The sequence below is a fragment of the Cucumis melo genome, chromosome 10, assembly GCF_025177605.1.
Source record: "Cucumis melo cultivar AY chromosome 10, USDA_Cmelo_AY_1.0, whole genome shotgun sequence".
In the NCBI taxonomy this organism is placed as follows: domain Eukaryota; kingdom Viridiplantae; phylum Streptophyta; class Magnoliopsida; order Cucurbitales; family Cucurbitaceae; genus Cucumis; species Cucumis melo.
In genome coordinates this window covers 28,096,473-28,114,673 of record NC_066866.1, presented here as the reverse complement: position 1 = coordinate 28,114,673, position 18,201 = coordinate 28,096,473, and the positions used below count along the sequence as shown (strand labels likewise).

The following is an 18,201-nucleotide window of genomic DNA, read 5'->3' as shown; positions in this document are numbered from 1 at the left end:
TAATATATATGAGTTTGAATACATGTATGCGTTATAACTAATCATAATGTTCTTTCCTTTTTCAGAAAGCAAGCACTTCTAGTGGTGGGTTAATTGATCGTGCTTTAGTATGGAAGAAATCACAAACTACTAAAGATGGAGAGATTCCAGACATAGACACAAAGGAGGTGGCCAATAAAATCGTAAGTACTTTCCTCTTGTAAGGGTGTTTTTTTTTTTTTTTTGTACTTACTAAAAATACTATAACCTTTTCATCATAGGACAACCTACTTGTTTCAAAACGTGCGACTCATTCAATGGACAACGTAACTTGTGACATACTATCGCAAGCCATCGGAGGGAATGATCCACCGGGAAGGATTCGAGGGGTGGATCAATACGTTACACTAAGTAAATACTTCCACGCTGCAAGAGAGAAACAAAACAAGAAGAAGATTATGCTGAAGAGCGAGCAAGAATGGCTGCTCGTATCTTAGAACTAGAAGCGGGATTAATGAAGCATAAGAGGGTTCCTGAAGTGACCAAAAAGGGAGAAACTGACGAGAGCAAGATCAAGAGTCAAATGGCTTCTAAAAGCATTGACTCGTCAGATGATGCAAATGACCATGACACAGAAAAAGAAAATAGACAAGTTCTAGAAGAAGAAGTTGAAATAGAGGACTTGACAATAGAAAAACAAGATAAGGTAAAAGACATCTACTTTTATTTTTTTTACTCAAACGTTATTTTTTTAATTATTAAATATCTAATTAATTAACACTTATGTGGGATGAAGGTTGGTGACGAGAACAAAGATGTTTGTGCATCGATTGGGACTTTGACAAAAGTGAAGGTCAGTATGAATTTGATTTCTATAGTTTCCAATTTCTCGGATGTAATATAGTAATATGATCATATTTTCTTTCACTGTATATTATAGGATGGTACTTCTTGTCGACTTACGATTGAGACCAAGGACAATGTCATCGGTGCTGGAACTATTTTCAACTACGACATGGACGGTGATAACGTGAAGGTATCAGTGGACATGGTCGCTGATGGTAATTGCTTCGTCCCTGTTCCAACAAGGGAAGGTAAGACTATGCTTTCCCAAGAAGTCGGTTCACAGTTGTTACGGCCTCGTCATTTAGTCATTCCTCTAGACGAGAAGGTAATGTGTTTTTTACAGATGGATTTGGTTTAAATATATTTCATATGGATGACATTTTATGTTTGTGGCAGATGAAAAGTGTGTACCAAGCTGATCCGCGATTACCATCGTTGACACTGAATACAAAGAGAGCACCAGTTACACTACGATTATTGCTATGAGAACTTGATTATATTGGGTCGAAGATTCAAATTCACATACTTGCTAAAGTTTTTAGGTATCAAAGAAAATGTTGCCTATTCCTCGAGGCACTCCAAGAATTTTGTTAAATGCAGCTTATATCAACCCAATGCATTGATGCATTTATGTCGTAAGTTACCTCTTTTGCACATCAATTACATAGTATAATAACATGTACCACACTTTTCATCTGCCACAAACATAAAATGTCATCCATATGAAATATAATTTCTAAACTTCAAACATTTCTAAACTTCAAATTCATGTTTTGGAAATGAATATATAAATCAAGTATAGTTCAACCATTTATCTCAAGGCATGCATTTAAACATATACTTAGTAAAACATGTTTAGAAATCACTTTTAAATTCATTTTGTCACTCAGAGATGGAAGCTAACTCCTTTACCTATACATTTGTCCAATATCTTCTTGCCTTGAAATTAGAGAATTTAAACTAATTTTAATCTTTTAAAACCAAAAATATCAAACCTTAGTTAAAAAATCTCAAAAACATCAAAATTTCCAAAAATAGGTGTCATGGCACGGTTGGCTGCTAGGTGTCACGGGCATACTTGTCCAAGGTGTTGTTTACTTGTCCAAGGTGTTGTTTACCTATGGTCGTATGCCCAAATATCCCTAATTTACTTTGTCTTTACGTTTTATGAGTAGTTTAAGTTATTGCTTTCGTTTTCGTGTCGCCAAGCCACATTGTGACATTTCGGCTTTTTCATATGCAAGCCTGCCAAGGCCAAAAATCTCAATATGTACTATAGGGGGTACCTGAGTAGTCCAACCCCCACCCAAGCCTTGTAGCACTCTTTGCAAGCTAAGCTATTTTCTTTGCAATTGACAGTCTTCAATGTTTTCTTTTATGATGTTTTCAACAATTTAATTTCTCTCTCCCATTTTATAAAAACGTTTTCTCGAGAACGTGGAGGGAGGATACATCATACAGCGAGTTTGTCCGCGGATTTCGAATATTGAACGGCTGACTTGTTGACCGAGCAGGACAAATACCGCACAATCATGTTTGAAAGGTTACGATGGTGACACTAGGCATGGGCGACAGGCAACACACACGTGTGCACAGACCTTCAAAATGCCTAGCCACATGCTTTCCCCATGCACTTAACATGTTGTGCCCCTTGGCCGCATGATGTTGTGTTCACCTCTCCACGACCCCTTTGATCTCCCTTACGTGCATGACCTATCACATGACCCAGGCGCATACCCCATGTCGCTTGGCTATGCGTTGGCTGTGTCCCACGTCCACTCTAAGCTAAAATAACCTCTTTACCACTAAAACACACGTACGTCTAGCACCTCCGCCCTGATGCTTCGGCCACCTTCAAGCCTACCCAAAATCTACAAATTTTCCAAAAATTACTTTCAACTTCTAGTGCTCATAACTTTTAATCTATCCATAGAGATGAAAAAGTTCATTTTTCAAACTTGCTTAAAATTGTCCATCTTACATCAAAATTTCAGCTTCAAATTTGAAAGGATACGATATGTATCCTTCAAAGACTCCACATTGCTCAAATTCCTTCAATTTCAGACCTTCCCTTCTTCCTCTAGCTGAAACACCACCTTCCTCATTTCTCCTTTGTCTGGAAGCCTCACCATAACAATTAGACTCACCTAGAAAGCTTTTTCAATTAGTTTGAGGGAAAACACACAAGGAAAATTTAAGATCTCTTAAAGTGAACTGACCTTAAAATATTGCATTTTGCATGCAACTTTGCCGGCTTCCATTATGCATTGATGTAACTAAGATGCATAATGTGTTGATGTTGATGACTGATGTTGGTGACTGATGTAGATGACTGATACGTTATCACACATGAGATAATAATCACATGATATCTGACGTTATGTAATGTCCCAAAGTAAGAAATTTTAAGTTTAATTATCCTAAGTTAAATTTTGGCAATTATTGAAATTATTTTTTGGGTGTTATATGGTTTAATTGTGAAAATCCTAGATTTGTAGAAATTAAAATTAATTAGATACTTTGGGAAAATATCTAATTAATTGAAATTGGAATTAATGATTGAATTTGTTTGTTTTTTAAGTAGTTTGTGTTGGGGGTTTGCATTTGGGAGAATCTTGAATAATTATATATAGGAGTATATAATTATTTGGAATTAAGTTTAAAATAATTGTATTATGAAAATAATATAATTATTTGAGATTGGTTTATTTTTTAGAAGAATAAAGTGATGTGATTGGTTGAGGAGAGAGAAGTATTGATTTTATTTTGAAAAAAGTTAAAAAGAAGATTTGGTAGGTTTTTAATGAAGAGAGAGAGTATGAGATTTTTGGGGAAAAGAATAAGGAAAAAGGGAAAAGAAGATAATAATGATTTTATCATGATTAAGAATGTTATGGATAATATTCATGCCTTGATTATGATGTTATATTATGCTACATTCTAAGGATAGGTTCTACTGTTAGCTTTATCTATTAGAGTCGTACTCTCATGGGTGTCCCTCAGGATCACCACCTTTTTATGACTGTGTGGTCCGACAGGACTACCAGTTTAGTATGAGATGACATGTTACGAGTGACTCGACGGAGTCACTCACAGCCCGATTGTCTTAGTGTTTCTTTTGAAATTCACTAAAGACTAGTTTGTCCTAGGTATTCCTTGTGTTCATCGAATACCAATTTTGTCCTAGGTGTTCATTTGAGTTCACCAAAGACCAGAGATGTTCCTACGGGATCACAGATTGCGCATGTTCGGAAACGTGCCAGTTTAGGGGTACCATTTTACAAGACTCTAATAGGAAGTTAACAATCACCTAGCGGAACTAGTAGTAGGTCCCTTACTGAGTATATTTTTATACTCACTCTTTTATGTTTAATTTTCAGGTAGAGGTAGAGGTAATAGTAGAGGAAAGCTGGCGAATGACAAGAAGTGACCGTGGCATGCCATAGGGAAACATTTTTGCTTCCGCCTTATGTTATTAGATTTTGATTTTAGTATTTATGCACTTTTATTTATTTTACTCTTTTAAAACTAGATAGGGCCCGAGCTAGGAGCTTAATTTTAGATCTATTTCTACTTACTTGAGTTATTTCTGATTTTAATGAATATTTGAGATTTTAATTATGAAAATTTGATATTTTCTATTTTAATTTAAGAATTTTTTTTAGTAGTAATGATCTCAACTTAGTATAAAGAGTTGGGTAGTTACACGTTATGATTGATATCCATGACATTTTATGATATTTATGATCTGCTACATGTTATGGATGGGTGTTTTGTTAACTTTGTCTATTAGGGTTGTACCCATATGAGTGTCCCTCGGGATCACAATATTTTCGTAGATTTATGATTGTGTGAGTTCAACGGGGCCACCGATCTGCCATGATATGTTTTATGAGTGGTCTGACGGGACCACATACAAACTGATTCTCTTAGTTGTTTCTTTGGGTTCACCGACAGACAAATGTGTTCCTACGAAATCACTAGATTGCGTGTATTCGGGGAGCATGATAGTTTTGGGGTACTTCCTTACGAGACCTTAATGGGAAGTTAACACACACCTAGCGTGAGTAATAGTGGGTCCCTTATTGAATATATATTTATACTCACACTTTCTATATTTAATGTTTCAAGCAGAGGTAGAGGAAAACTGGCGAATAACAAGAAGTGATTGTGACTTGTCATAAGGTAAATTTCATGTTGCTTCCGCCTTTCATGTTTTTCGGTATTTGACTTTTAGTATTTTATTTAAATTTATCGAACTTATGGATTACTTTTATGTTATTTTTTTAAAAAAAGTTAGGGTTCGAACTAGAATTTTATTATGTAGATTTTGTTTCTATATATTTTTAATTATGATTTATAAAAGAATACTTGAAATTTTCATGGAAAAGTTTAGCCTTCTCTTTCATTTTAATTGTTAAAGTACTCTTTATTTGTTATAGTAGTAATGACGTTAGCTTAGTATAAAAAGTGGAGACGTCACATAGTGGTACTTGTGACCTTGATTGGTGAATTGTAGACACACAAACGACAACAAAAGTTAAAGTTTTTTCTTCTCTATATAATTCTTTAAATTAGATTAAATTTCGTTAGTATGCTTAATCTTAATTTTACCGTAATTTTACCAATGCATTGATATTTTTAATTTTCCCAAATTAAATTTGAGTTGGTTATTGTGATGGTTTTCGCAGCGTGAGGGATTTTATCCTTTCAAATCTGCTACTTATACATCACTAAACTGATTTAGCCTCGCCTCTTGGCTATCAAACTCACTTTTAAGCCACACAACCTTATTTGCTTAAGACTTTATCTCTTTTTTTAAAACTATGCATATATATAAAAATAATAATAAAAAGAGACCAAAACTAAGAAGGATGAAAATCAAATAAACATAATTACCTTTCATTCAATCACACAACCACTCGGCGCCGGCAACATCTCCTGCTCCGACGAAGGTACAACTACAAAAATAAAAATAAAAGTATATATGATTATCATTTGATGATCCATATTTTATATTGAGTTATATATCATCGGATTTTCATTATAATATTTACCTGTTTTCTGATTTAGCGTTTTTGGTTTTGAAGTTAATATATTTAAGTAGTAATGGAGCAAGAGGTCGAGCTTGAAGGGATAGTGATTCCTGATTCATACCAATCAGAAGAAGAACGTGAAGAACATTTGAAGTCCAAAGGGCCTCCAAGTAGTTTCCACAGTTTGATGAGAAGGAATAATATGATTAGTGATGATGAAGAAGAAACAGAAGAGGCTGATTTAGAAGACAAAAATATTGTCAATGATCATGATGAAGAAGAAGCAAAAGAGGTGGATTTAGAAGACAAGAATATTGTTAACGATGATGAAGAAGAAGAGGAGTTTTATATGGTTTGGTTTGATGCATTTTTGGCAAAACATGAGTTTGATAAAGATTATATGGACCAACCTTCAGCACTACAAGAAATCCTCAAAACTTGGCTCCAGAAAAAGGTTTGCTCTGCTAAGTTTCGTTTCAAAGAGGCTCAAACTGATCTTCGCTTCATCAACTTTAGATATGTTCTTTGCAAACAATGGCTTTCTTCCTTGTGACAATTTAAAGCACTCCATGCATAATCTATTTCTATTTTCTGATCTTCATATAGTACTATATAGGAAAGTTAGTTTGCTTTTATTTTTTATATTTTTAATAATCTATGATACATTAACGGCCTACACTTCTTCTCTTCTTACAAAATATAAGTGAATCTAAATCAGCATATATATCATGGGAAACTGGTTTAATGGTACATAGGAGGCATGTTCTCTTGATAATAAAGTGTTCAATCTATGACGTATAGAGCACCTAATTAATTCGCTTCATATCTTCTGCATCAAATATTTTACTTTTTAATTATCACATATTCTTTTTCTTTTTTTGTTAAAGAAACTAAATCTGTGCTCCATTTTGTTATTGCTCTTCTGTTCTTTTAAAACTATATATGCTGATTTATCTCAACTTTGTTTGAAACACTTTCAAATTCTATGCATAATTATAAAGACTTTAAAAACTGTATGTATAAAAATATAAGGATTACGAAATTATGAAATTTTCTACAAACCTATTTCCTAGTCCATTAACACGAAAGAATTCTCTAGAATTTCTTGTTGAGAGTATAAAAGGTTTGATATCATTAGATAGAATTTGAACGTTTGTAGGAATTAAATTGATTTGTCCATTGAGTTATTTGGGACTTTTTACAAGTTATGAAAATTAAGTATTATTTATGGTTTCTTAACCATTGAAATCCTATTGTTACATGTTGTAAGCCATAAAGACATGTAATTAGTTGAATCTAAATATCACTTTCTTCACACTTGTCTTATTGTTGAGAATATTATCAATGAAAATTTAAATTCGAAGGTATAGAAATTAAACTGATTTGTGACTTTTGCTTTTCATATTAAATTGTGTCTATTAAGTTCTTTGGGAGTTTTTAGAAGTTATGAGACTTAAAATATGTATTGTTTCTTAACCATTGAAATTTCATTGTTACTATTTCAAGCCTATATAAAAGGCATGTTTAGTTGAATAAAAAATAACTACTTTCTCCACACTTGTGTTATCCGCACCCTTACTTTTCTAACAAAATGGTATCAGAGCCTTATAACAAATTATAAGAAAAAAATATGGCCAATGGTCAATTGAGATAAAAGTGTTATAAGAAGCACAAGATTTGCGGGAGATCATGGAGAATGGCTTCCAATGGGTGGAAGCTGGAATGGACCAAGTGCAAAGAGATGCACTAAAAGAGACAAGAAAGAAGGATGAGAAGATTGTCTATATCTTGGGTCTTCTTGTTCCAAACATTTGACGAAGATACATCTCAGACCATCTGTCATGTTGAAACATATCAAAGGCTGTATTGGACAAGCTCCAATCGACTCATAAAGGAGTTGATCGTGTTGAAAAGGTACAATGAAAAACTTTATGTGGTGAATTTGAATCATTACGAGCGAAGGAGACGAAGATGGTAGTAGAGTATTACACCAAAGTAATGACTATTATCAACCAATTGAGACAGAACAACAAGAAATCAAGGATGTTTGCGTCATGAAAAAAATTCTACGAAGCCTAAGTACCAAGCTTGAGATCATTACTACGACAACTGAGGAGGCAAAAAATCTTGAGACCATGACGATTGAACAATTTATAGGCTCATTACAAGCTTATGAGGAGAAAAAGAACAAAAAAATGGAGCAAACGAAGACCCTTGAACAACTTCTCTAACTGATCAAATTCAAGGAGGAGAATAGTCGTGGTGGTCGATGCCATGCATGGCGGCAAAGGTGAAGCCAACATCGACATTTCTCAAAATTCAAATGAATCCTCAAGAGGAAGAGGAGGTTTAAATCGTGGAAGACTTGGAGAGATAAATCTCAAGTTAAATGTTATAATTGTAATAAATATGGACATTGTGCAAAACAGTATTACTCGTCTCAATCAGAGATGATGGATCAGAAGCAACAAGACTAGTCAACTACCGATACATCCAAAGGTCATCAAGGGAAGTCTAATCAAAGGAATATTCACTACAAGAAATCTGGCCTTTAATGTCACTTAGCGACCGACATCTTTGAAGGTGTTATTGAAGGCCTTTAATGTCGGTTCATCTTTAATATGTCTTTAATGTCACTTATGATACATCTTTAATGTCATTTTTCCACCGACATTAAAGTTGTCTTTAATGTCGTTTTTCAAATTTATTTTTATTAAACCCTTGTATTATTGTCCATTTTGTATGACACCAACTAGTTAAAAATGAAATCTTTTACTTGTACATATACAAAATGAAATTTTAATAATGTGTACATTTATATAAAATCATCCCACTTATGTGAAGAAAATATATTCAAATGTTACTGTTCATGTCTCATACATAAAAAGTCAAGTAACAAAAAATGATCTTTACATATTGCCCTGCACAAAATACAACTCAAAAGATTTATAATACCCTACACAAAAATGCTATTTCTATGGTTAAGTATTCTCACAAAAGATAGTCACTCATATATCATTCAATAATCCAACACGATGATCAACCTTGTACAATTCTTGGTCTTTGTACAATTACTTTTTCATCAACCTACAAAAAAATTATGAACAAAAACTAAATGAATAATTAAGTTTCAACTTTTAACATCCAAAAGTTTAAAAGGATGGCATATCATTCATTTCCATTCACAATAATACATTCAACTTCAACATCTAAAACAGAACTTAAGCAATATTGGCATATCATTCATTTCCATTCACAGCAATATAGGCATATCATTCATTCCCATTCATTGTATATCATTCATTTACATTTCCATTCACTTTGCTTCAAGTTATAGGCTATAAAGTTACTACTGAAGTTCATGAAATTTATACAAATTAAATTTTCCTAAAACTCGACAGGAACTCACATTTGACATGCCTAAATCAGTTGCTGAACTTACAAAACAGATCTTAAAGCCACTGAGTTGCTGAACTTTAAATATTTCTTTTCCCACAACCCCCCCTTCTTTTCCACATCTTTAGAGGTCTCTAAGCTAGTATGCTCTTGACAAATAAAAATTTGACATTTATTTGATACTTCAAAGTTCAAGAATATAAACATAAAACTGGTCATATTTAAAAAGGTGCATCAAGAAAAAATTAGAACTATGGAGGAAAATGATCTCTTCTTAAACTCAAACTAAGAAAAAACGGTCTATGGAGTTTTCTTTTTTGTTTCATTTACTAGGCAGAATCCATCTCAAGAAATCACATCTAAACAAACGGTGCATCAACAATTCATCTAAACCAAACAAACCTTACCAGTAAGATAATTTCAAGTATTTTCTACCATTTCAAGAAATCACATATTTCTGTTTCATTCACTAGGCAGAACCCATCTCATATACATGAAATTTGAACATTCATATACCTCGCCAAAATGGGACAGATTTTAGAACATTCATATACATGAAAATAACAAAACTCATACAATTAGATCAAAGAAAAATGAGAACACTTAGATCATACATGCGCTAACCTTGCTTGATCCTTGTTGGGATGCAGTTCTAGCAGGAGAGTAAATAAGAACCTGATATAATTACATAAAAGGAAGACAAATGAATCTAGAGGGTCAGTATAGAAAACGAATAACATGACAGGAAAATATGAACCAATGGTTACTGTATTAGAATTACAAGATTAAACCTCAACTCACTTCTCCACTTCTTTTCAACTTTTCTACAGTTTAATCAAACCAACAAAGAAACAAAAGAAATTAAAATAAAAAATAAAAAAGTAGCTATTTTGATCAACATATCAGTTTATTTCCACAAAAATAGACAAGAATCATCGCTAAAACTAAAATACATTTAAAACAAACACAAACACAATTCTTCTGAAGATTGATCACAAAGATTTAATTCATATTCATAAAATCAAATCCAGAAGAACCAATCTCAATACAAGATACTGTAAAACAAAAGATGATGATGAAGAAAAAAAGATAGAGTAATCTCCAATACATGGAGAAGACTACCCAGTACACAACCTTTTCTTCCAGAGTCAATTTACTTGCGAAGTTCAAGAACTTTAGCCCAAGATGTTCAAGAACTTTAGCCCAAGAACTTTAGCCCAAACTGAAGGACTCACCTCCTAAGTATTTGGATTTAGACAGTCTTTTCTTATAAATGTCAAAAACTTTGCCTAATTCAGTTTCACTTTGCTCAACCACTGTAAGATCGACATCACCTCACCCAAAAAAATCGTTTTAAGCAAAGCTTGAACACTAATTTCATGACTACTGGGTCACTGGGTCAAGTAAATAATTATGGCTATGTACAGAGAAATTTGAGTCAAAGAAAGGATGATGACCAATTCATTAATTTTCACACTACTTTTCTTTTAGAGAGAAATGCATTAAAAAAAAGTTTGAAGTTAAAATTGTTAATGAAAGTTAATCTCATTAATTTAATTTTCACCCTACTAAGAAATGAAAAAAGGAACAAAAAATTGATACTCAACTACGATCATTCAATGAGGAAAAGAAAGCATGATTAAAAACTATCTCCAACCTACAAGCAACAAACAAACCATGACACTGGATATTAAGCTCTGGGTCTAAAAACTTGAAGTATTGGGTACTTCTATGTGTTCAAAGCCGTTAGTCCAATTGGTATGCATTTCTCAGTGCAATCATACCAAGATTACCGTTGTACCAGCAGGCTAATTCATTTGCTTCTGTCTCAGAGTTCACAAAATGTACAACCTTTATAACAAAGTGAAAAAAGTAGAAGTTTAAAGCAATACAGAATTAGGATATTACTTAATCAACTCCTCCCTGAAAAAAAAAAAGAAAAGAAAAGAAGAGAAAACCCACCTCAAATCCTCCTTGAAAGAAACCCAAAGAAGCAAAAGGAATTGTCTTTCATAGCAGACATGAATCAACTTTTAACTTCAATAACATAATCACTAGTTTCGTCAACAATAGCAAAACCAAAACTAAATCCAAGAAAAAAATCAATCAACCCAAAACCGAAAAAAGAGAAAAAGAATCCCTAAAAAAGCAAACTGAGGGACCAAAACTAAATACGATATTTGAAATCAAAATTCAGCAACAAAAAAAAACATTTTGAAGTCTGTCAGATTCCAAACTTCCATCTTTTGAACAACATACATTCACAAAAATAATATTCAAAAACAAAACAAAACACTCACGCAATGCATAAGAAAAAGAGACTTTTAAGAGACACTTCATCAAACACCTTATGAGCATAAACTAATAACTCAAGTATGCATCTTCTTCATCTTTCCACACACATCACAAGTTGAAATCTAAATTCCACAAGCAACAAAAAAAAAAGTTTTTGAAGTATGTCAGACAACCTTGCAAATCCCAGTAGAATATACCTACCAAGAACGATCCTCTACAGCCGCAGACTATGGGTTTATGAACCTAATCACGCTATAGTCAGAAGGGAGAAACTCAAAGAACAGTGAAAGAAACTTGATTGGATTTGAAAGATTTGTTCAAAGGTCGAAGATAAAAGAGTGAGAAATGTGGGAATAAGATCTGAGAGGGAAACAAAGCACAAAAAAACTCACCACTTTGATGTCAAGAAGAATCGTGAAGACTTGCGAATAGAACAAGCTAAATACCACTTTGATAACTGCACAGATTGGTAGAGGAAAATACACAGTTGCGATGGTCGGCGATGGAAGTACACGGTTGCGATGGTCGACGATGAAAGGAGTTAAAGCTGACGAGGAAGATGAGAGAAATGAGAGAGAGAGAGAGAGAAGGGATATGGAACTTTGCGACGGTGGAGATTGAAGAAAGGGAAGAAGAGGAGATGAAAGATGGACGAGGATTAGATACAAGAAGGGGAGACGAGAGGGATAAAGGGAAGGGATGGAGGCGGCTGCTAATGGGTTAAAGGAAAAAGCATTAAAACCCTAATGTAAAAGGGAAATATTAATTAAATAAAAATAAAAATAAAATAAAAAGTAGCTTTAATGTCGGTTTTAAACCGACATTAATCCTTCCTCTTTGATGTCGGTTTTAAACCAACATTAAACATCCGCATTTTGAAAATCGACATTAAACATTCATTTTCATTTTTTTCAACCGACACCAAAGGTCATATTTCTTCTAGTGAATAGGTAAAATTCTCATTCGGTTAAAAAAAATAGCGAAAATCAATATATTACAATTGTTTATAACATTTGGAATATAAATATATATATATATATTGAGTGTAGGACAATCGTTAGAGAAAGACTTTAATTTGAAGTCCAATGAAGAATAATTGTTTATATTTGAGAGACATCATGAGAGACTTGTTGCTAAAGTCTTCATGAAAAAAAAAAAAAAAAACCAAATTTTTCCTTTGAATATTTATAATGATGTTCTAAATGATTAAAGACGTGCTATGAGGATCTTTCTTAGATATGGGATTTATGGTTCAGACACCTCAAATTTGGAAATCTAAAAGACTTATCAAAGAAGAAAATGGTGCGAGGCTTACCATAACATACACAAGCCGAACCAAATATGTCAAAGGTGCCTACTCAAAAAACATCATTAGAGTAGTTTTCCTAAAGAGTCTATGACTAGAGCCAATAAGCCTTTAGAACTCGTTCATGCCAATGTGCATGGAGCATTATCTAACCGAAGTCTTATGCTAAAAGTAAATATTTCCTTCTCTTTATTGATGGTTTTTCTAGAACAATGAGTGTACTTTCTGAAGGAAAAATCAAAAGTATTTAAATCTTCAAGAAATTTAAGATTGTTGGAATTTATGTCCTAAAACTTATAGTTTGTAGTTTAAATTATATTATATTCAATAAAGTTGTTGTTGAGAACTTATTAGTAAAAATAGAATACTATAATCTTAAATCCAATAAACGAATAAGGTCTCGAGGCCATCTAGTGTAGACTTGAACTTTATGTAGAGACATAAACGTGAATCAAGTTCAAGTATATAGCCTAAACGGTCTATAATATATGAATAAGGTTGAGCGTCTTATTCTAGGGACACTATGGATGCAACACAATTTGTAGTTAGTACAAACGATGTGTCCTGAATTGTCTGTGTGGAGACATGAAAGTGGGGGCATCTTTGTAAAGAGTTTATATAAGATTAGAAGCATGAAATAGTCACTTTTAAGTTATAACACCGTTAATTGTATAAAATTGACTATTTCGATTATTGATGACCTAAGTAACTTAATCTTAATCCTGAGCTAACTATGAACTTTTGTTTAAATGGAATTATCCTTAGATATGCATAGGTGAAGGTAACTCAATAGCGCTGACCCAATAAACCACCATTTCAGGGGTAAGATCGATGGATGGTTATGGGACATAGGGTGCAAAACGAAATTCACTCCTACCCACTTTAAAGTTAGTAGATAGGTTATTCTCTTAAGGACTCAATCTAAGTCTTGAACAAGGAGCCTCACCCTTTTATTGGCTCAAGAGGAATTCAGTTTATAGGTTGAACCTAAAACCAATTGTCTAATAATGAATCAGCGAGACTTAAGGAGCAAGATGTAATCTCGGGGGTAAATTGATATTTTGACCTAATCGAGGTTATGAAGAACCTATGAATGATTAACTTACTAGTCATGGTTGTATCAGATGGAAACAAATATATTTATAATGAGGGGAGTGTAACTATGAGATTTTAATAGAATGACCCATTAGTTAATGAATGTTGATTACCTCGACCTAAAAGGGTTTAGACAGTTAATCTTAGATTGTTGGAGCCCATGATTTATAGGTCCATTAGGTTCTCCTCCTAGCTCATATGGAATTAATTTAGAACAATATGTTGGAATAATTTGAATTGTTCGAATTAGGTAAAGAGAGAGAAACTGACGAATATACGTGATATAGCCATCAGTTATCAGTTTAAGATAGAGCTTTATGTTTAAATGTCATTTAAATATTAAAAATATGAATGTGGATTCATATTCGAAAGCTCGAAATTGATGAAAATGGTCAAAGTTGTAAAAAGTCAAATGTTGACTTTTGATTTTGAAAATCAAACTTTAACCGGCTTCATATTCAAATGTTATTTGAAATTTGAAAAAATGAATCTGACTTCATGCTCGGAAGGACGAAATTAATCATGATGAAAAAATGGTAAAAAAGTAAAAATTCTAACGTTTGACTTGGAAAAGTCAAATTTGACTTTGACTTGAATGGTCAAACGACCATATTGCCATTGGACTAAAGTTGATGGAAAAATTCAACATTTAGTTGGATAATCTCACTAAGTTGGATAAGTGGCTACATGAGATGTGGACAACTAGCCCACTAAGCTCCACTAATGAAATGTTAGATGTTGAGATTTTATGAACAAATTACATGTATTTTTGTATGTAATTTGGTTATAAATATGCTTCATTTTATTTGTTTTGAAAACTTATGGTAATTTTTGTAATTTTGGATTACGAATTAAACATAAATCAATTTTATCCCTCAAATCTCAACATTAAACTCCACCTCAAATTTTTCATCTCTTAATTTCCTTCACCTATCGGGTTTCATAACTTGGTTATGAGTTCGAAGAATAGCGAGTCAACAGTAGTTGTGATCTCCAATACGAGTTCTTGAGGAGATTATGAGGAACGGAAAGCTACAAAGTTATGTTTTCTATTAATCCTACTTTTATTTAATTAGGGTAGTTGGTGCATATTAATTTCTAAATTGTTTAGATGTAATTAGACTACAATTGATCCTTATTTCCGTTGCACATGTGTCTCATGTTCCATCAAAGGCGTGTATGGAACATGAAAGCAACCTTACATTTAAGGCCATGAGAACAGATCGAGGTGGTGAATTCACATCAAATGAGATCAAACAATTTTGTGATGAAAAAGGCATCAAACGTCCATTAACCGTGCTGAGGACACCACAAAAAAACAGGGTGGTGGAGAGGAAAAATCAAATAATCTTGAACATGACAAGAAGCATGTTAAATACAAATAGGATGTCGAGGGAATTTTGGGCAGAAGACATAGCTCATCTTGTCTATTTAACAAATTGAGCACCAACTAAAAGTGTGCATGAATATACACCTCAAGAAGCATGGAGTGAAAGAAAGCATGGAATAGGTCACTCATGTGTAAGAGGAAAAAAGGACCAAGCTTGACGATCGAAGCAAAAAACTCATTTTCATTGGCTATGATGCAAGTTCGAAGGGTTGTTATTGCCTCTACGATCCTTTGAATGGAAAGGTAATTATTAGTCAAGATGTTTTTTTATGAAGAATCTTCTTGGGATTGGAATGTACAAGAGGAGGTGTGTGACTTATTTCATATTTTGAAGAAGATGATGAACCAATCAGAAATGAAATTGGGTGAAAATTTGCCCATTCTAGTATCATCTCAAATAACTAATCAGGGGTTAGCTCAAGGTTCCGTATCGCCCAATGAAATGGGAGACACTTTCCAGCAATTCAAAGAACGAAATTGGTCCAAGAGGAACCTAAAGTTTACAAGAACTTAACGAGGTAAGCGAAAATCAAAATGACATAATCTTCTATTGTCTTTTTGGTGATTATGAGCCCATTAGTTTCCAAGATACGATTGTAAATAAAAAATGGAAGGATGAAATGGATGAAAAAATTCGAGCTATAGAGAAAAATGACGTATGGGAGTTGACCAAGCTTCCAAAAGGATGAAAGCCGATGGGAGTGAAGTGGGTGTAATAAAAGTGAAATATAGAAAGGAAAAAAAAAAGAAAAAAGAAAAAAGAAAAAAGAAGATAAACTGAAGATTTGAAAATTTGTCATTTCTGCAAAATCTCAAAACCCTAAGCCAACACTTTTAATTAACCCAATTAGTTTTGCTATCTATTATAATTTTCCATAAGAATAACGTGTAATATACAAAAAGTCGTAGGTGGAATCTTTTTTGGGGCCCTAATTAATTATGATGAAATATTTTCCTAATTAACACTAAATAATTTTAAATTTTTTTTTATTAATATATATATGGAATTTAGGTCAAGAAAAAGAAAAACAAGATAACATATAAAGGCGTGTCTTTCCCTTCCCTTTGCATACTTTGAATTTCGGCGGAAGAAACACAAAACACACAGACACTCACTCTCAGGTATTGAATCAAATCTTTTTTTTCTTTCTTTCTTTCTTTCTTTCTTTCTTTCTTTTTCTCCATTTCAAGTCTAACACTAACGGTGACTCAGTTTATCTCTATTTTCAACTATATAAATTGTTCTAATCATAATTTACTATTATTGTCAAATTGATCTTAGTGAGATTTTATTTGATTTTAATTAATGTAAAAAATATTTTACAGTAGGAAGAGAAATGGAGGAAGATCAGCGTGGAAATTATTGTGACGAAGAAGAAAAGGAGCATTCAAATAAGAGGAAGAATAATAAAAGAGGAAAGGCATTGAGTATTGAAGATGAAAAGAATAATAATAGTGATGATGTATGTTCGTTAAGTCCGACGATATCAACGGTGGGTATGAAGTTTGATTTGGCAAACGATTTCATGTCCAAAGAATTTGTTGAGTTTCTTTACAAAAAAGGAATTGATGTAAAATTGATGGATAGTAAAAAGGTGAAAGATTTGAAAAAGAAATATGGGGAAGTGCAAATTTGTAGAAGCCAATTTGAATTCAAGTATGCCAGCCTCTTTATCAAGTTGGAAAACCTCAAGCTTCAACAATTTCAAAGGGCTTTGCAAAAATTCTCTTAACACACATTCACATTTTATCTCTTTTCTTTATCCCCTTCATGTATTTGATTGTTATTTGAGTATCTGAATTATTAGAAATCCATCTATTTTGGCATCCACTATTACAATATTTCTACTAGAAATTACAAAACAAGCAACTTATTCATTGAAATATATCGTTGCTTTGTACCAAGTAGTACTATCTTATTATAATGGTAGAATGTCAGGATCATCAATGCACCATTATCACTACGTGTAAGATTCAATATCATCGAAGCTGCTTTCATAGTCCGATCCTAGCTATCATAATTCAATATGTGAGGTTTAAATTTGAAGGTCCCAACTTAAGAGAAACAATTTCTAAAATGATGTTTATTGAAACATGATTGAACTTAGAAAAAAAAAATGCTAGTGTGTAAGTTGTAAAAATGACTTTACGAGCCAAATTTTGACTCACCAAGATGTCTCATAAAGTTGACTTGGTCAACAAATTATAGAAACCTACATTTTTTTTCTCCCAATTCACTTTCGACACCTAACACCTACAAATGATTTTCTTGATTTGGTCAACATCTAATACTAAAATTAATACTAGAAACGATTTCTCCTAATGACGTTAAATTTTCAACTTGAAGGATTCTAGACTTTCACAAAAACTTTACAATCTCTAAACAATATGTCCAGGATTTCCCGTAAGGTTGACATGATGAACTTTCTCAATTAAAGTTCATACAAATATCAATCCAAGTTCATCCAAAATCTCATATTTACATGGAAGTGCTCCTTTGACAAAAATGACCATTTTTACAAAATCTCATATCTCAACTAAAAATTAAATGATATGGAAGTGTTCATATTTATAGAAAAAGTCATACCCAAACCATAGAAATCTCGTGAAAATGGACTAGCGAGCGACTGGGACAGAGAAGTTGGTAACGAAGAATGAAAGAGGTTGGAGAGATGTTGACAACAACGTGTTAGAAATTAATAAGCTAGATACATTATGGATAACACATTCCTATATACATTTCTAGTTTCAAGATACATGTATTTCTAGACACATGTAATTGTTCAAGTACATGAATAGTATGTATGCATGTACTTCATTTATTTTGTATCTTTTACAAAGTGTCTCTTGAGTACTAT

The 18,201-nt window shown here is 32.9% G+C and overlaps 1 protein-coding gene and 1 long non-coding RNA gene across 2 annotated transcripts; both read left to right on the top strand.

Annotated features, from left to right (window-relative positions):
• The first annotated feature begins 5,700 nt into the window (after nt 1-5,700).
• Nucleotides 5,701-6,460, top strand: LOC127151141 (uncharacterized). Its single transcript, XM_051090538.1, has 2 exons — nt 5,701-5,780; nt 5,916-6,460. The coding sequence occupies exon 2, from the start codon at nt 5,935-5,937 to the stop codon at nt 6,412-6,414; it is 480 nt and encodes a 159-aa protein (XP_050946495.1). The 5' UTR covers nt 5,701-5,780; nt 5,916-5,934; the 3' UTR covers nt 6,415-6,460.
• Nucleotides 6,461-16,384: 9,924 nt separating this feature from the next.
• LOC103502559 (uncharacterized) lies at nt 16,385-17,248 on the top strand. Its single transcript, XR_540607.2, has 2 exons — nt 16,385-16,465; nt 16,670-17,248. It is a non-coding gene; the product is annotated as an uncharacterized LOC103502559 (long non-coding RNA).
• Nucleotides 17,249-18,201: the final 953 nt, after the last annotated feature.

Bases quoted from the DNA above. Each gene is read 5' to 3' on its own strand.
- LOC127151141 (XM_051090538.1), top strand. From the start codon at position 5,935: ATGGAGCAAGAGGTCGAGCTTGAAGGGATAGTGATTCCTGATTCATAC.